Source organism: Erinaceus europaeus, chromosome 8, assembly GCF_950295315.1.
Source record: "Erinaceus europaeus chromosome 8, mEriEur2.1, whole genome shotgun sequence".
NCBI lineage: Eukaryota > Metazoa > Chordata > Mammalia > Eulipotyphla > Erinaceidae > Erinaceus > Erinaceus europaeus.
Genome location: NC_080169.1, coordinates 29,182,849 through 29,203,108, shown reverse-complemented (window position 1 = coordinate 29,203,108; position 20,260 = coordinate 29,182,849). Strand labels below are relative to the sequence as shown.

Below are 20,260 nucleotides of genomic sequence, written 5' to 3'. Positions count from 1 at the left end.
GAGGAGAAAGAGACAAAGGAGGGGAGAAGGAGGAGGAGAAGAGGAGGAGGAGAAATGAGGAGGAAGAAAAGTGGTTGAGGAGAAGAGGATGAGGAGGAGAAGGAGAAGAAGGAAGAGGAGGAAGTAGAAGGATAAAGAGAAGAAGAAGAAGGAGGAGGAGGAGAAGGAGAAGGAGGAGAAGGAGAAGGAGAAAGGAAGGATAAATAAATTCTTGTTCTCCTAAAAGGTAAACAGATTTAAGAATAATGTAAGTGATTTATTTTTCACAGATCAAATCAGGAACTTCGGGCATCAAAGTCTGGTTCATATTCTACCAATTGAGCTATTTCAAATTTCATGTCATAGGTTTCACTCATATGTGAAATGCAGGGAAACAAAACACATGAACTTACAAAGAAAAAATATATAGTAAATAACTTAACTCTAAGCCTTTGAGAGAACTATGGTGGCTATCGTTGGGTGCGCAGGGGAGTACAGAACTTCGGTGCAGGGTGTGGTGTGGGACTATATTCCTTATATCTTTCTATTTTATTTTCTTGTTTGTTGCTGCTGAGATTTATTGATTAAACGATTCATAAAGATGGAGAGAAACTGGGAGGGGAACTGGGAGATAGAGAGGAAGAGAGACACCAGCAGCACCACTTCACCTCTCCTTAAAAATGCCCTGGCCCCTTCAAGTAGGGACCGGGGGTTTGAACTCTAGGGTCCTTGTGCACTGTAATATATGCTCTCTTCTGGGTGTGCCATTGTCCAGCCCCTTCCCTGTCATTTTATAGTCTTGCAGATCACTATTAAATCACTGATGAATTTTTTTAAATAAATTTTATGTTGCAGGTAGGAGTTACCTATACAAAAACTTAAATAAATAAATAAGTGCTCGGTGGTGGTGCACCTGGTTGAGCACACATGTTACAATGCACAAGGACCGAGGTTCAAGCCCATGGTCTCCACCTACAGAGGGAAAGCTTTGTGAGCATTGAAGTAGTGTTACAGGTGTCTCTCTGTTTCTCTCCCTCTCTATTACCCCCTTCCCTCTCAATTTCTGGATGTCTCTATTCAATAAAAAAAGAAAATTTAAATTTTAAATAAATACATAAATTGGTTAAGCGCACATAAATGCAAGGACCCACACAAGGATCCGGGTTCAAACCCCGGCTCCGTACCTGCAGCAGTGAAGCAGGTCTGCAAGTATCTTTGTCTCTCCCTCTCTATCTTCTCATTCTAGCCAATAATAATGGAGAAAAAAATGGCTGCCAGAAACACTGGATTTGTGGTGCCAGCAACAAGCCCCAGCGATAACCCTGGAGGCAGAAGTAAATGAATAAATAAGTAAATAAACTTAAAACCAAAATTAAATCTGTTAGTCTTCACATTTTTGATAGCCATTTCTGGTTTTAAGCTGCTTTTCTCCTATTTTCTCTTCCCTTCTTTTCCCTGTATCATATCACCTGTGCAAAGTATTAATAACAGCATAAAATAAATAGTATCTGCTTAATACTTTATTATCTTTTGTTGGGGCTTCACCACTCCAGTCAGAGAGAGAGAGAGAGAGAGAGAGAGGATGCAACAAAGCACCAAAGCATAGTAAGGACCTGAGTAGAAGCTGGGTTGAGTATGACAAAGCAGGTACCTTCCCAGGTAAGTTATCTTGCTTATCCTACTTTATAATCTTCTTTAAAAACTTCATCTTTTGGGGAGTCAGGTAGTAGCACAGCGGGTTAAGTGCAGGTGGCACAAAGCACAGGTGGCTGCAAAGCACAATGACCAGCATAAGGATCCTGGTTCAAGCTCCCGGCTCCCCACCTGCAGGGGAGTCGCTTTACAAGCAGGTGAAGCAGATCTGCAGGTGTCTATCTTTCTCTCCCCCTCTCTGTCTTCCCCATCTCTTCCCATTTCTCTCTGTCCTATCAAACAATGACGACATCAGTAACAACAACAATAATAACTACAACAATAAAACAACAAGGACAAAAAAAGGGGAATAAATAAATATTAAAGAAAAAACTTCATATTTTTATCATTTTTTTATTGCCGCCAAAGTTATTGCTGGGGCATGATGCCTACACAACCAATCCACCACTCCTGGTAGCCATTTTTTTCTTTTTTGTTTTTGTTTGTTTTTATAAAACAAAGAGAAATTGAGTGGGGAGAGGGAGATAGATAGGAAGAGAGAAAATGAGACACCTGCAGCACTAGGTTCAGTGTTTGCAAAGCTTCCCACTCTGTAGGTGGGGACCAGGGGCTCAAACCTGGGTCCTTGTACATGTTAACTTGTATACTTTACTGGTTGTGCCAGCACCCAGCCCCCTACTTTATGACTTTTTTAAAAAGCATGTACAAAAAGAAAATTTTATGAACTGAAGTATTTTTTATTTCTAAGCTTTTGATGGTTATTATCAACTAATCAGTTGAAAGGAAACCTGTCTTTTAATTCATTTATAAGCCTGCTCACTCATCAGTCTAGCTCATTTCATTCATTTATCAGTATTGCTCAAAATTGTGTTCTTCGCTGACCTCGAAAGATGGAGCTCTTCGTAAACTCTCAGTCAAGTGCAGATAAAGCAACATTAATGTTTACTGAGTTCCTACTGTGTTTCAGACAACGTTCAGGTCACTAAATGAATTCTTTTTTTTTTTAATTTTCATTTATAAAAAATAAACACTGACAAAAACCATAGGATAAGAGGGGTACAATTCCACACAATGACACTCAATGTTTTAACAGCTGGGAGAAATTCCAAACTTGTCAGATAAAGAAGGGACTATAAAAGCAAGAAAAGGGCAAGAGATTAGATCATTTAATGATGACTTCTTTGGTCACTATCATGTCATCCCATCACCTGGGGCCCAAGTCAAGGAATCCTAGGATTCCTCAATAGATACAATGGGCCTAGCCTTCTAACAGACCCCTCTCTCCACCATCAGTGGTCACTTCCATCAGAAATGTCATCAAAGCCCTTTCAATGCCTTCTCCAAGACCTTGCCCTCACCATAAAGTAATTAGGGTAAGGGTTCCCACTTTCCGAAGGAAGGCTAGGTCATCCTATCCTGCCACTTGTGGAAGACTGGACCTGAAATAAGTACAGCCTAGAGTCTTCCGAGCTGTGACCGTGGACTGTGAGCTCAGACTGACAGGGAGTTAGAGGTTATACAGGATTTTATGATAAAAATGAATATATATAAGCCCTGAGACAAATTGGTGGGGTAAACAGTTAACTGTATTTATATATTTCCTTCAAGTATGGGAGCTACTCTCTACCCTAACCCAGCTTTATAGTTCTAGTCTCAACTCTGACAGTTTTTAGTCCACCTCCATGTTAACTATCAAACTCAAAGAAAAAAAATCACTAAAGTCATGGTCGCCTAAGAACATACCTAAATGAGGCTTCCTAGCTTGCTACCACTCCGAAATCCCTATTCTCACCTGCTTAATTCCTTTCTTGTTTCTTTTTATTAAACAAATTGTCCTGCACTATAACTTACTGCCTTTCAGACACCAAATTATAGATGCTACTATGACTCCATCCTGAAGTCCCTGGGAGATGACCTCACTAATGTGTCCCAGAACCTCACCTCTTCAGAGCCCTACTCCACTAGAAGATAGAAACAGGCTGGAGGTATGAATAGACCTACCAACACCCATGTTCAATGGAAAAACAATGACAGAAGCCAGGACTCCTGCTTTCTGCACCCCAAAAAAGAATTTTGGTTCATACTCCCAGAGGGGGAGAAATGTTAGGGGAAGATAACTGAAGGGTTATGAAATCCAATTCCATCAGGACCTGAAGAGAGAAGAGGGAAAAAGGAAAGACATTCAAAACTATTAATAGGTGTAGGTGTGACTTAAAATTGAAGAGAAGATAGGACTGTGGGAAAAAATAGATAGGTAGATGAAAGGTAGATAGATAGGCAGACAGACAGACAGTTATAGCAATAATAGTCCACCCATCTATGACATTGGGAGAACCACTGCAGTTTCTGATGGAGAGAATGGGGACACAGAGCTCTGGTGGTGGGAACAATGTAGAATTATGCCCCCATTATTTTATAATTTTGCAAATCACAAATTAAAAAAGGGGTGCTGGGGAAATAGCAATAGTGGTTACGCACCAACACTTTCATACCTAAGGCTGCAGAGGTCCCTGGTTTATTCCCCAGCACCACCATAAGCCAGAGCTGAGTAGTGCTCTGGTCTAATTAATTAATTAATTAATTCTCACAAAGCCTTATGATGTAAGATGTTATTACTACCCTTGCTTTACAAATGAGACTGGGATGTTCAATATTTCCCAGTGGACCACAGTTTATAGATTACAGAATAGGAATTTGACCCAGTTAATCTCTAGAGCCTGTACCATCATGGCATTGCCAGGAAACTGATTAGTACAGAATATGACACTGCAGAAGAACCCAAAGGAGAATCCTTATTATTCCTGGAAATGGGTCTGAATCCCAGAGGATCAAAGGCACACAAGTCTTGATGGAAATTCAGAAGAGAGACGTCACAGTATCCGCAAGATGTCACTGAAACTGTTAGGAAAAGACTTACATCCGTTGAAGAATAAGGGAGGAAAAGCAGCATAGGGCCTTGTGTGTTCTGCCTGGAAGCTGTGCCATGTAAAAGAACCAAGTTTCTGTCTGGGGGTTTTATGTTTTACTCAATATTCTGAAGTTTGGCTATGATACAGTAAAGTATCAACCAGGTTCCTGTCATCAGCGGGCACTGTTAGAAAGGGCAGAAGGTTGAATTTAATGGTACTGTTTGTTTTCCTAATGTAATGTCCTAGAAATATGCAACTGAGCTGTAGCGGAGATGAATCAGAAGGAGAACACAGGCAATAGACACAATGCCAAGAATAACAGTAGGAGAAGTAATTCTGTGTGATTCTGGTACAGTAAAGAGCTAAACTTATGATCCAACAAGTAATCCTTTAGGGACCCTAAGAATGTTTCAGGGCTTTCCTCATCCTGTCCAGTACAGGTCCTAAAGCTAGACTGTTGATTCATCAGCTCTGGCTATGAATGGACAATGATAAAGCAGAAATTTATAACCCCTGAGCTACTGCCATACTGCATCTAACTGCCACTGTGACCAATCTTCTAACTCTAACTTGGGTTAAGTTTCAAAGAAAAGTTCAGCCTCTCCTCATACTTCTCTTTATAGCATGAAATGGTACCTGGCTGGAGAAAGCTGGGGGAATCCAAGGACATATAAAGCTGTAGAACTGAAATTCTGCTCTATGAACAGTCTGACTTTCCTAAACCCAGCTGGTAGCCTGTACCTACTTGTTTATACAGACAGCTGCCTTTACTTAAGCTGCCTTTATAAAAGTGACATTCTTTGACCAGACAATTCCTTTCCTCAAAAAGGCTTTAAAGTCAATTATTTTGAAAATGTAAAAAAAAAAAATCAAATAGTTCCTAGTAACTTTGATAATTGCTTTTTTCTATACACTCAACAGTAGCTGTGTAAGAATCAATCTCTGGACTAAACTAATTTTTGCCTTTGAAGTACTACTCTATTCTTTTGTACTCACTGGTGTGCTGAAAATATTTAGCAAGAAGCTTTCATGGGGGGTGTTGTACTACATGTAATTTTTTTTCTTTTTTTTTCCCCCCTCCAAGGTTATCCTGGCAGCCATTTTTTTTCTATTTTATTAGATAGGACAGAGAGAAATTGAGAGACGAGGGGAAGAGAGAGGGAGAAAGATAGATATTTGCAGATCTGCTTTGCCTCAGGTGAAGCAATGGGAGCTCAGACCCAGATCCTTACCTTTAGTACTATGTGCACTTAGTTGGGTGCACCACTGCCCAGCTCTCGTACCTGTAATTTCTATGGTATAAATATTCCTATCATTCCTAACATGAGGGAAGCTACCAGTGAGAATCACACTTCCTTGAGACTGAGTCAGTTGGTCTCATCACACCCCTTCTAGGTTCAGTCCTAGTTTGGGGCTGCTGAGATAGTTGCAACAATTCCCAAGCCTACCTCCCTCTCTAATCCCAGTCTCATCTTCCTAGTCACTCAGATTAAATACTGCCATCACATCACTGTCCTTCTCAAACCACCTACTTTGACTCCCCATCCCCTTCACTTTTGTTTAGGTCCCTGCCACTACAGTCTAGCCATGAAATAAAGTGTGCTAGTTTTAACCAATATATTGAATGGAATACTATTTTGAAATCAGAAAAGGTGGTATTGTATCCTTTGGAACAAAATAGATGTAACTAAGTGATAATGCTTAGTGAAGTAAGTAAGAAGGTGAAACACAACTACCAGATGGCTTTCTTCATTTGTGGGATTTAGAGAAAAGAAATACATGACCTGGGAAAGAGAGAGAGAGAGAGACAGAAAGATAAAATGGGAGAGAGAGAATGGGAGAGAGGGAGGGAAGAGAAGAGAAAGGGAGGAAAAAAAGGAGGGAAGAGAGAGATAAGAGTGACCAAAATGTCTCTAAGATGTTGAAAGAACTATGGGGGTGGGAAGGGAGCACTGGGGCAGTACAGAATTCCGGTGTGGAACTGTACTCATGTAATCTTATAATATTTTATTTTATTATTTTGGATAGAGAGAAATTGAGAGTGAAGGAAGAGATAGAGAGGGAGAGACAGAGATAAGAACTACTTCACCACTTATGAAGCTCCCCAACAAAAGGAGAGACTGGAGGCTTGAACGAGAGTCCTTGCTCATTGTAACATGTGCATGCAACTAGGTGTGCCTCTTCCCAGTCCCTTCCTGTAGATCATTACTTTAAAAACTAATTTAAAAATTAAAATATAGGATGCCAAGATTTGAGGTTCAGATGCAGGAATACTTTAGAGCATTAATATGCTCCATGTGATATACTGAACTCATACTAAAAATGACTCCTATATATGAAATCTACGTGAGTATACTGCATTTCACCTGGCAACTTTATGCCAAACTTATCCACCACAATTTATATCTCCTTTTAAGTATCAGAAAGCTTCTTCGGGATTCTGGGAGCCTACATTATTTTTTGTAAACCATATAAGCTCTCTGAGTTTCAGTTTTCTCATCTATAAACTCTTCCATAGAATCAATTTAAATGAATTAATGTGTGTAATAAATATAACTAAGCACCTGACATCCAAAAAGTATCTGCTTGGTTCTGCAATTATTCAAAATATCTTAGAAAGAAGACTATACTCAAGTTATGAAATCCAAGGGCCAAGAATCCACCCAGGTCATTTTGAACACCCAAACTCTTCCTCAACAGTTGCTTGTAAATGTCCTGTTATCGAGATCAGTACTGAAGATATTGAAATACCAAGTAATATCTCATTTCAGCATCTCTGAGCCCTCAGGGAAGGTTATAACTATCTACCTTTTACTCAAGCACCTTCCCTCGTCATCATCAAGGTAGAAAATCAGCTTTGCGGTTCTACCTTCAGTCCCATAGGAAATGCAGTTTCTTTTGACACAAGCAACACAGTCACACCAGATGAAATGTAAACTGAAAAAGATACAGCTGTAACTGGAAATGAAAAGGAGAAAAATATTGCAAGACTACAAACTTCTTATCAAGATGTACTTTTTTTCTTTGTAAAACATGACCCAATGAGAATTTTTGAGGTACCAGAGGAAATGAACCACACCAGATGAGGAGAGATGATGGCACTGCCCATAATGACTCTCCGGCATCCTGTCATCAGTGAAAACCAATCAACAAATGATGCCCACCACACAGGGACCAGAGCTTGGTTATGTCAAGTTTCCACCTGAAAAGCAAATTTCACTTTCATGATGCCAAGCAAACAATATGGCTTACTGATTTAAAGAAACCATGAATAAAGAGAACTTAACCTCCCTGGGAAATCAAGACTAGAGAAAATGCATCTTATCCTTATTACAATATAAAATTTCTCTTCTGTGTCTTCTAAACTTTACAGTGTACAAAGGCAGGAGCCACTTATAAACCTCATTTGAGGGAGTCAGGCTGTAGCGCAGCGGGTTAAGCACAGGTGGCGCAAAGCACAAGGACCGGCATAAGGATCCTGGTTCGAACCCCGGCTCCCCACCTGCAGGGGAGTCGCTTCACAGGCGGTGAAGCAGGTCTGCAGGTGTCTATCTTTCTCTCCTCCTCTCTGTCTTCCCCTCCTCTCTCCATTTCTCTCTGTCCTATCCAACAACGACAACAACAATAATAACTACAACAGTAAAACAACAAGGGCAATAAAAGGGAATAAATAAATAAAATAAATAGTAAAAAAAAAAAGATAACAATAAACATTAAAAAAAACCTCATTTGATATTTCCCTTTTCAATTTGGCTATACCTATAGCTACTATTTACATTGCTTACACTCAAAGAACTACCCAAGATGTCATATATGAAAATCAATATAAAGAAAGAATCGCAAGTTATAAAGCATTTTGGATTGGTAGTTTTGTACTTACTATGCATTTATATGTACACAGCTACATAGAAAAATGACCAGGATTATGGCAACATAGTGTTAACCATGATTATCACTAGGTGATAAGACTGTTTTGCAATTTTTCTCCTTTTGCCAATCTCCAGTTTCTACACTGAACATGTACTATTTGTGTAATCATCTTTTGTGCTAAAGACAATTTTGTATGTTTTTGATATCTTCCAAATTCATTTAGTTTGCCTGAGGCCAACAAGATCCTAGACTTGTCAAAATAAGTGGTACCTAAACCAACAATAGGTCTTTGAGTGTGAACTGGAAGACTGGAATGAGAATTTTGGATTTTGAGGAATTATTTCCCAATTTAGAGTCTGCCACTCCTGTATCTCTGTTGTAAGTGAGTTCTGGATTATTGGATTAAGTATGGCAGATGTGGATCCAAAAACAAACAAACCAAAAAAAAAAAAAAAAATCACAGAATCCTGAATTCTAGAAGGGACTTCAGAAAATCTCTCTTTAATGGAGTTGTCAGATGGGAGTGTGTCCTGCCCCAAATCCTCCAATTATTCAATATTTCCATCTTTATCTCTGCCAACCATGACACTCAAAAAACCAAGTATACAGCAATCCAGGGGAAACAGAAGGCTGAATCAGGGAACTCTAACATTATTTCAAAAGTTTTACTGGCAGGATAAAAGCTCAGCCTCCTGAATCCTGCAATCTAAGAGAAGTCAAGAAAGTCACTTTTAAAGTGGAGCCCTTAAAAGTCTATCCATCAAAGTAGGCACAATATTAAATGATAACAGTTCAGAACCCAAATCTTTTCTGACAAGTAAACTACTCCAGAATACACACCTGTTATCTTTAATGGCTGTACTTGGAGTCACAGTGAGCAAACTTAAGACAAAGAAAGTATGTATTACAGTCTTGTTGATTATCCTAGAAAAGAATCTGAAGCAATTAGCATCAAATGCCTAGGCACCATCACCCTGACAAAGTTTTGGGAGAGAAATAACTCCTGTTTAAAGTTCACCACCAGAAGTATCACCAAATACAATTCCAAAATGCCAGAGTGGAGGAAACTATTTACAAGTATTCCAAGTATTTGCATTTTCATCACAGAAGACCTAACTTTCACCTCTTGTCACCACTTCACATTCATGGGAAAGTAGCACATGAAAACACACACTCTAGAATATGTGCTATTGTACTGTCATCCCAACTAACATGTCCCTGCAGGGGATACAAACTTACAGCTTTGGTACAGATCCCAGAAGTTACCCTATAGCACAAAATGAGCTTTAGCCTGGAAGACTAAGACCACCAGCCTAATTTCCTGGGTTCACAAGCCTCTATGGCCACCTTACATAGGGAGGGCAGCATCCCCAGCACCATGGCTATGGCAGATCTGTGGATCAAGGACTGAGTTCTGTGCTACAAATACACCCACACTTAACAACAGACATAGAAGTCTATATCTTGAAGACATCTCCTACTATCCTTTGACATACTTACCTGGCTCAAATTCTTTCATAATAATTTAATGCATCTTTGTAGACTCCTCTTTAGTGATAGCATACTCCAAGTTCTCAGAATTACAGTGTTCAAATCTGTGATTCAGCTCGGTGTCCAAAGCATATCATGAAAATTATTCCACCACGATGACTTTAGTGACCTTCCCTTGCCTTCATGAATTTAGCTTCTAAGAGCAAATACTGTGGCTTAGCTCAAAAAAGACAAGAGGCTTTTTCTTTCAAATAAGTAATCAGAAGAGTAGGGAATGGAGCTAAAACATTTCACGGGCAAACCAGAAGAATCACCTGATCTTGCAATCACATATAATGCTTTCAGCTGGGCTCTTGGTAGCGTAATTTTGAAGGAAAAGGGCACATAGAAACTAACCCATGTTTTTGCATGTTTGGTTTCTGCCTATGACACTGAATGCAAGAGAACTGAGACCTCTGAAGAAACCAAAGAAAGTTCAAATGATTTGTGGCAGGCAAGAACATGAACCCAGTGTTCCTTGCTGACAAGTTGAGGTTTCCTAATTGGAAAACAGAACTGATATCCCACTAGCACAGAAGGTCTACCCCATAGATGGAGATGAGGTCAAGCACCAGAAACTCAGTCTGGGGGACCTCACACACACCTGGGTTACAAGACCAATCAGGATTCCTTCAGGATTAGCAAAGCAACTTCTCATCACCAACCCAGCTTCAAATCAGTTGGTTTATAAACATATGGAACTCTGGACACTCTTTCTTTTTTTTTTTTTTCCAGACCTGGAGACCATCAGAAGTGGAGTGGTCTCCAAGGCAGGGAAAGTCTCCATTGTTGCCCCTAGGAGAGGCCACTTCCCTTCTAAGATGCCTGGGATTTTCCACTTTGGCAGGAGAAAATAACTCTGTACACAACAAAATGAGGGTACCAAGAAGATGCTCTTCCTGAACAGATTTCAATCAGAAACCCCTCAGTACAGTTGTGTCTTTTCCCTGCCTACAGAGAGAGAGAGAAAAAAAAACCCATCCCCAGCACACCTTTGCCCTCAGAAAAGCCAAGTCCACTGCAAAATGTGGCCAGGAGCTATACTATGACATCAGGGCTGAGGTTATGAGGGTCAGGCCTAAGACCAGGTCAGGTTGGGAACTGTTCTAAAGTTTGGTCTCCAAGCCTGGCTACCCTCCAAGATCAGCCAGTCCATTCCAAATAAGCATACCACATGTCTGTAATATTCTCTCTCCTAGTAATACTACTACTTTTCCCAAAGGAGAGACATTTCCCAGAGTCTGACAGGCCTGTTATCTGCTCAGTGAGACTCGATTCTGGAAGGAGCCATTAAATCACCCACTGTTTCAGTTTACAAACTTCTTGTGACTTAGTGACCTTAGTGACGAGTGAAACTACATTCTGACAACAACTGCAAGTTTGTCGTACCGGTTACTTCCCTTTTTTCCCTTGGGATACTCCCTCCTGCAGAATTACAGACCCACCCAACATAAGCCCAAGTCAAAAGAAAGAGAGCATACCACCACATATTAGCTAGTGAGATCTGGAAAACAGAACCCCTCTGAGAGCTTATCAACAGATCCAAGTTATCCCCCTCCCAACCCTCTTTACTTGCAATGTATTAACAATCTCTCTGAATTGAATTTTGCCAATATGTTGGTTTAGAGCCAATTTAGTTTGTTTGGTTCTTGTTTGTTTGTCGTTTTATTCTTGCTCAGCTCTGGTTTATGGTGGTGCTGGGGATTGAAACTAGGAACTGTGGTGCCTCTGGCATTGAAGTCTTTTTGCATGACCATTATTCTGTCTCCTCAGCCTCTACCAACATGTTGGAAAGCAGCGCTGGGGAGTCCGCATAACAGTTATACAAAAAGACTTACATGCCCGAGGCAGCAAAAGTCCCAGGCTCAAGCCCCAGTAACACCATAAACCAGAGATGAGCAGGGCTCCGGGGGTTGTGTGTGTGTGTGGGGGGAATGCCAGCAGTCATAGGCAGTAATTCCAAGGGGCACAGACAGGACTGGCCAGCCCTAGATTTAAGTGGAAAGAGAAGAGAAAGAGAAGCGAAACTACTTTGATTTCCCTTCTCCCCACATATCCTCATTTGTCCTGCTTCTCTAAGTCTAAGTTGGCAGTCACTTCAAGTCAGTGAAGGTATAATCAAGCAATTAAAGTGTTAATTAATGAATACTGGCAACACACTCTTTCCTGCTCACTCAAATGAAATAAGAGATATAGGCTCTCCAAGTTAGATATAAAGGAAGGAAGTTATCATGAAGAGTTATGGGTATAGCATTAATACTTTAGAGCATGGGAAGGTCTATTTCTCCCACAAGCAAATGTCAATCTAAAACACTAACACCAAGAAAGACTTTCAAGGTTAGTAACAGGCAAGATGGCAGGCAAGCAGCTTAACCACACATGCATTCCCTTCACATATAACTTACCAGAAACGTAAAACAGAGGGTTAAATCAAGCCCTCTCACAAGACATGAGCTGAGCTCACTTTCTAAACTGAATGACCAACTTTGGGGTCAGGGTTAGGGGGGTCCTTAACAGCCTCAAAAAGAGGAGAAACTACTTTTTGTCCCCCATTTTGTGCCATTATGTATTTTAACAAAACATTATATATCATTTCTTCAGAGGCAAGATGATGCGGAACCCAGGTGATCAGTGACACAGTGACCTGGCTCATTCACGGCTCCCTCATAGGTGAAATGCCATGAGGACTGGTGGAGCTTAGCTGGAGGTGTTCAAGGCTGAGACCCCAGACCACCTGTTACAAAGATCAAGGGCTTCTTGAAGGATCCCTATGTGCCAGGGATTTGCCACATTTCTTTTTATTCTTTCTGCACAGCAGCAATATGGGAGAAACTATCCTTATTATCCCAGTCTCACAGAAGAGCAAAACAGAACACAGATTTGGGGGGGGGGAGGAATGTTAAAGCAAAGGCATATAGTTAGCAAGTGGCAGAGCTTGGCTTCAAGTCCAAGCTATGTGAGTCAAGATTTTGTGTTCTACTATGTGTCCTCAGCTACACAGCAGTTAGCTGGAAATTACAGAGAGGGTATGTTTGCATAGATGTGTGTGTATACAAAGCAATAATGTAAATGCAAAGGTGAACACCATGGTAGCCTCCCAAAATCCCAGATTAGGGTAACACAATATATGGTTCAAAATACTGTGAGCCATGTGCTGCCTCTAGGTAAAGAAGGTAGAAAAGAATAGTTTTCTTTTTCATGCCCTAAAGTCCTATTTGAACATTTTACCATATACATGTACTGCCTACTTTAAAACAAAAACATTTAATTTAAAAAAAATCTCTATGTTCTTGCATCACTAAGTATTTGAAGTGTACTGAGTCATGTCTTTTATTTAAAACAGAAATGTGAGAAAATGCAGTGTTTCCCCTACCATACAGAGGTCTAAGTGCGTGAGTGGCAGGGGAGCTAGCAGCTTCATCGACTGCAGAAGACAGACTTGGCTGTGGGTGTCTAAATTGCTCAAGGCTGACAGCACTAAAAGCAAAACCATTCAGTCACCCTCTCTCATTTTCATTTTCTTTTCTTTTTTTTTTTTTTTGCCTCCAGGTTTCAATGCCTGCACCACGAATCCACTGCTCCTGGAGGCTATTTTTTCCCCTTTTGTTGTTTTATCATTGTTGTGGTTATTACTGTTGTTATTAATGTCATTGTTGTTGGATAGGACAGAAAGAAAATGAAGAGAGGTGGGGAGAAAGACACTTGCAGACCTGCTTCACCACCTGTGAAGCGACCCATCTGCAGGTGGGGAGCTGGGGGCATTTTCATTTTCAAACTAAAACCCTGCCACCACCATTGGCCCTGCCTCTGCTTAGAAAGTCAGAGGAAGAATAAGTGACCTCACTTTCCCCAACAGGAGGCCCCTTCAAGTGTTTTAGGCAAAACAAAACATGAAAAATCGGTTCATATTTTAAATATCCTACTCTGGTTTTAGGAAGCCTGAAAACATCTTCTTGCCAAAGAAGTAGATTGCAAATTAATTCTGTGTTTTGTAAATAAATTCTGTGCAAAGGAGGGCTCTACTTTCAGGCTAGGGCCAATCTTCAGAGACCTCAAAGTAGTGCAGTCTGGTTTAGGGATCATTTGCATGTGACCAAGTTCCCTCCCAAATGAGACTGTGAGTAAGCCTGCCCAAGCGCGACCCAATAACCAGGTCTGAGGCATTTAAGAGGGAAGCTTGATTCAGAGACTAGAGCCCTATCTGTAATAATAGATTTCTTCCCAGCTACCTCTGGATTTCAGCCAAGTTATGCAGCACGCAGGAGCTATGAACAAAGGCTCAAGAAAATGGCACAAGGTTCTCCTTTGACCTCCCATCAAAAAAAGAAGAAAAAAAAAGGTGAGTAGAATTCCCCCCAACCCCCACTTCTACCCTGAACAAAATGAGCATCAGTAATGAGGATTCTTAGCACACTCAGCACCCACCCAGGCTCCTCAGTGCATACATAGGATGACCTGTTGCCAGTGGTGGGACAGCACCCACAGCACAGAACAAGCCCCTGGGCAAAGAGATTGATCAAAGTCTTCTCTGGGACGGTGCCCCAGGGGCCATTAAGTTGAAAGCAGGGTTAGGGTTGACTTCACTGAGCTGAGGCAGGTGACAGCAAGTGGCAGATGGCACATGGTGACAAAAATGTGTTGTCACCCACCCCCCCCACACACACATACACCTAAAGTCTCCCAAAGGTGACTGCTGGAGACAGGGGGCAGAGAGTTGTGCAATCAATAGCTGATAAGAAGAATCAGTAGTTTAGTATCATCTTAATTGTAGCCCCAGGCTATAGGTTTAAAAACACGTGAGGACCACCTGAGAGCTTTTTTTTTTTTAACAAATATGAATAAACTGGAAGACTAAATTCTAGCCTGCTAATCTGGTAATTGAAGTCTTTTTCTTTTATAAATCATAGTCAGCTTTAGTTTACCACCTCCCCTTTTGTTAAACCTCGTGTATGACTTCAGCTTTACTTTCTCAAGACATGCCAAAGTGCTGAGTCACTAAAAGAAAAAAAAAAAAAAAGGAAAGAAATAAAAGAAAGTAAAGGAAGAGTGATCCTGCTTCTTAGGGCTAGCCTCAGTAATGACCTAAGCGGCACTTTTCCCCCCCGGTTATGATTCCTATGATGCTAAAGGACGTCACATTGCACAATCTTAATAAGGTTTCCAATCAGCCGCACCCGCATTAGCCCCACCCCCCCCCACCCTCCAACATAGATTTATCAAATGTGGGATTTTCCCATGAGTCTCAAAATTAGAGCCTCAACCCACAATAAATATGAGGCTGGGGATGCCTGAGACTCATTCTAGCCTCCGAGCCCACCAGGAACGAAAGAGAGCTCCATCTGCCCTCCAGGAAACCAGCTATGAGTTCCCTTTCCACAAGTAAGTGAAGGAAATCCCTGGCCCTGGAACTGTCTGGCGGACTTGCCTGTCTGAGGGAGGGGGTGTGTGTCCGCTGCTGGTTGACTGGCAGGCAGCCAGCAGCCAGAAGCACAGCTCCCCCAGCTGTCCGGTCTGCTCACTGGCTGCTCTGCCTTCCCTCCCCTCCCGCACAGGCATCTTCAGTTCACTTGCCTTCTCCTTGGGGCTGCTCCTGGGGATGGCTACTGCTCTCCCCATCCATGAAACCACCAGTGCCAGCTCTCATGGGGATGCCACCCTGAGTACAACCGCCTTTTCATCCAAGACTGAGGGGAGCATTAGGTACATCCTCGGCAAAATCTCTGAACTGAAACAGGAGGTACGTAGACTTGACTTTTGGTTAAATATATATATGCCTTTGTGGACATTCCTATCCTAGCTTCTTGGCATGAACTGGTGGACTGAAACCCATTTTGGGTGATCTTTAATGGGCTCCAATTTTGTCTTGATTTGCGTCCAATGGGACAGACCCGTTTCTGTTATCTCTTCTGCTGTTGCTCTTTCCCCTCCTGGAAAATGTCGAATAGGACTAGAACCCATGGCTGTTGGCTCATTCCCAGCCTCACATTTGGCAGGATCTGTGGGCCACTGCCTCTCAGTACTCTCTCCACTTCTCTAATCAAAAAAATATAGTCTGTTAGTTTTTTGTCCAGGGAACTTTAAGAAGCTTAGAAGAGTGCCACCTGAAATGAATGTTCAGTTCCTCAGGACATAACCTTTAGGCTATGCAAGCCCACTAACTAGGGATGTCCTAAAGCCATTTCTGTCTATGAAATGCATGCCTTATCACCTGTAAGCTGGTAAAATCATAGGTAGGTCAAAGTTGTTCCCAAGCTTTAAACGCAAAGGAATTTGTCTGTTTTGTAGGAAAGAAAGGCCACAGGACAATGACTGGGAGCCCCAAATCTAATTCTTACTCTGCCGAACCAGCTTTCTCTCCTTGAATTAATTTCTTGACGCCTCTGGGTTGGGCGCCCCTCTGTATGGAACTGAACTAGATGAATTCACAGGTCCTTCTAGCTATAATATTTCATGACTTGAATTATGTTTGTCCAATGATCATCAGGATAGCTATTAACTAAGTACCTATTATGTGTTGGATACTTTATACAAATAGTATATCTGACCCTCAACACAATTTTATAAAAGAGGTGTTCTATTATCCCCAGTTTAAGGAGCCAGGGACACTGAGATGGGTTAAGTAACAAAGTGAAGTCACAGGTAAGTCTGGAGTTGCATCCTAATGTGCCCTTGGTCATTGCTTGCCTGGATGCTAGTGATTTGGCTTCATTTGTCCTTAGAGTTCTTAGAGAACTTACTGGCCATGGTAGAACAGCAGAACATCAACTGGCCCTCTAGTGGTGTGTGTTTTAGGGACATTTATATGATAAGCCTTTTTTTCCTTCCCCAGATATGTGAAAATCACTCCATGTGCAGAAATGGTATGGTGGCCCTGGAAGACAACAACCTGAATTTTCCACAGATAACAGAGGATGGAGGATGTTTGCCATCTGGGTTCAACAAGGTACAAATTCATCATATATTCTTTTAGTTATGGGACTGAGTGGTGGTGCACCTGGTTGAGTGCACATGTTACATTCTCTTTTAGTTATTCCCTAGATAAAAACTCTCACTCTTACATGTGATACTTATGTACATATAGCTGGCAGGTGGCAAAAAAATGGGGTACAGATGTAAAAAATAAATGTCACATAGATGCTATGAGTAAGCCAGCTTAACCGTTTTAAAGGCAAATTATCTTTGAATATTGAAGTTTTTACATCTGCCAAATGTTAGACACTGTGGTATGTTTAAGGAACTTGTCCTGGATAAGACAGTCCAAGAAACTTTCTGGATCCATGGTCTCTGGCTGCCCTTGGCAGAACCCAGGACTGACCTCCCTGCTCTGTGCCTTCTTCTTCCAAACAGGGAGGGAACCTGCACTGAATTTTGACTAATTCATAAAAAGGGACATTTGGGCACAACATTGACAAAAAGGGAGGAGTGCAGCCAGTAGAAATAACATTAAGAGAAGAACCAGAAGGACTCCCTTGCCACATTACAATACCTGTTGAGCTTTGGGTAAAACTGGTGAAGTGTGGTCTCTGATTGTCCCGATACACAAAATGGGGTAACTGATGCTCTCCAACGTCTCAAAAAAAAAAAAAAAGCCTAAACTTTGAAGTTCCCCAAAACTATAGAGAGAAAATACTGAATTATAGTAATTTTTTAAATATTTTTTATTTTTATTTATTCCTTTTTGTTGCCCTTGTTTTTTTATTGTTGTAGTAAATATTGATGTCATCTTTGTTGGATAGGACAGACAGAAATGGAGAGAGGAGAGGAAGACAGAGAGGGGGAGAGAAAGATAGACACCTGCAGACCTGCTTCACCACTTGTGAAGTGACTCCCCTGCAGGTGGGGAGCCGGGGGCTTGAACCAAGATCCTTACTCCAGTCCTTGCGCTTTGTACCACGTGCACTTAACCCGCTGTGCTACGGCCCAACTCCCAATTATAGTAATCTTAACTGTTAAAGTCAATTGTATCCTCCTGGTAATAACCAATCTTTCCTCATAGGAGACCTGCCTGAATACCATCACCACCAGTCTCTCAGAGTATCAACCATACCTCAATTATCTTCAGGAAAATTACAACCTTAATGAGCGAACTGCCATTGATATTCAAACCTATTTTAAAGTCCTGATTCGGATCCTGAAGCAAATGGTAAGTGTATCCTCATCCCTTTAGTTGGCATAGAAAAGTCAGTCTTAAAGAAAGCAGCCTAAATAGTGGGGGGTTGATTCAAAAGAGAGGTTTGTATGTAAATGAAAAGCCCTGCGTTCTTCTAGCGTTTGCCCTTCTTCCATAGCCAGTCAACAGCATCAGGTTGAGCCTGATGTAAAGTTTTGAGACCTCCTTTGAATCTGGAGAGGTGGCAGTCGTTGACTATGTGGGTCATAGTCTGTCTGGAGCCGCAGGGGCAGTTCGGGTCATCTCTGGCTCCCCAGCGATGGAACATAGCGGCGCACCGGCCATGGCCTGTTCGATAGCGATTGAGGAGGGCCCAATCATAACGTGCTAGGTCAAAGCTGGGTTGACGCTTGCAGGGGTCTGTGATGAGGTGATAAGGCCCTGAGTAATACCTCCCGGTAGTTTAAAAAGTGTTTGGCTCTCTTCTGCAAAAAATGTCAACCACTATCTTGAAAACTACATAGAATGAGGTGGATTTTAATATCAATTTCTAGTAGCTTAGAAAATAAGAAAATGGTATCTATAGTAAGAGAAGAAAATCCATCCAACCCCATTAAGTTGTACATATAACAAGGAACAGAAAGCATAAAAATAGCTAATGTTTTAATCACTGCCAAGTGACAGTCTTGTCATTATGGTAGTTTCAGATATTTTTTTTTTCCCCCTTACCTTTTTGCCAGAAGAGTTAGTACAGAGAAATGGCTTAAGATTGAAGGAGGTGTTACCAAGAGCTAGCCATTCAAATGCCATGTAACGGAGCCCTGATGGCTCAGCTTGTGAGTAAGCTAGGCAAAGCGCAATAACATAGAGAAGCAGGCACACAGGTCTTTATCCTACCTCTGCCTTTCTGCTCTTTGCCTTAAACCAGGGCTTTCCCCAACTTGATGTATGCACAAATCCCCTAGCGATCTTGTTACACTGCAGAGCCTGATTTGAAGGGTCAGCAAGATTTGAGATGAGACCTGAGATTTGTATGTCTAGCAAGCTCCAGGTGATGTCAGTGCTGCTGGGGTCTGAGATCACACTTTGGGGTGCAAAGTCTTCCACAGTTACTTATTCCTTTGCTAGTGGGTCTATGGACAGGTTGTTTTTGTACCACTTGATCAAAAACCAGAGAAAAACAATAGACTTAGAGGTCACTGAAAAATCCATGAAAAGGCCTTTGAGCTCTAAGTTCTTCATTCAGCTATTGATTTCCATTTAATGAACACAGCAAAGAAATGATTAGTTCAGTTGCTACAAAAGTGTCATGGGCTCAGTGGAGAAAAGCCTTCTTCCCTAATCAGGAGAGTCAGCGCAGGTGGCCCCAATTAGTTTCTTTCACCTTAACTATGTACTTCTTACAAATCTGCTATGATCACCTCCTACATGTCAGGTTCCAAATTTGAACATCTCCCTACAGCTTAGAGCATCCCTCCACTGCAAAGAATATGTGCAATATTTTAAACAGTTGTGTTTGTTTTCTTTTCCCCTCAGGAGAACAACGCAGATGAAATAACCACCCCTAACCCAGTGAAATATGACACACTGTCAAAAATGCTGAGATCACAGAACAACTGGCAGATGAACACAACGTTTTACCTCACCCTGCAAAGTCTTGAGAGGTTCCTGCAGTATACCGTAAGGGCTATTCGGATGATGTAGCCTGGCTATTTAGAACTGTTGTACTTTTTGGGCATTCCTTCCCTTGGTCAGAAACCTGTCCACTGGGCACATAATTTATGCTGCTCTCTCTGAAGAACTAGTAGTATGAGTTAGGACACTATTTTTGATTGTTTTTTAATTTATTGATATTTAAATATGTGATTCTGAGTTAATTTATGTGACAGATATTTATATTTTTATGAAATGCCACAAGAAATATTTTATGTATTAATTTTGAAAAATTAACTTAAAAGGGCTATGAAGCTTGAATGTCCTCATTGTTTCAGAGCCAGATCATTTTTTGAAATGTGTGAGATTACCTCAGATAAATTGTTAATTTATACATATTTTGAAGAAATATTTATAATGTATTTATATAATTTTTAAATCATTTTTATATCAATAAAATCTTTTTTAAAAAAATCAGTAACTGTCTCTGTGTGTCCTGGGAAACTTAAGATAAACAAGCTTCTTGATACTAGCATCACCCAAAAAATTTCAGTTG

The 20,260-nt window shown here is 41.1% G+C and overlaps 1 protein-coding gene and 1 long non-coding RNA gene across 2 annotated transcripts in view; one reads left to right on the top strand and one right to left on the bottom strand.

Moving 5' to 3' along the window:
• The window catches only part of LOC132539770 (uncharacterized), a 110,959-nt gene that overhangs the window by 90,599 nt on the left and 100 nt on the right, over positions 1–20,260 (bottom strand). The window lies entirely within an intron of this gene.
• Positions 14,865–20,172, top strand: IL6 (interleukin 6). The gene is made up of 5 exons (XM_007523958.2): positions 14,865–15,320; positions 15,494–15,678; positions 16,771–16,884; positions 17,938–18,084; positions 19,588–20,172. The coding sequence occupies exons 1-5, from the start codon at positions 15,302–15,304 to the stop codon at positions 19,753–19,755; spliced, it is 633 nt and encodes a 210-aa protein (XP_007524020.2). The 5' UTR covers positions 14,865–15,301; the 3' UTR covers positions 19,756–20,172.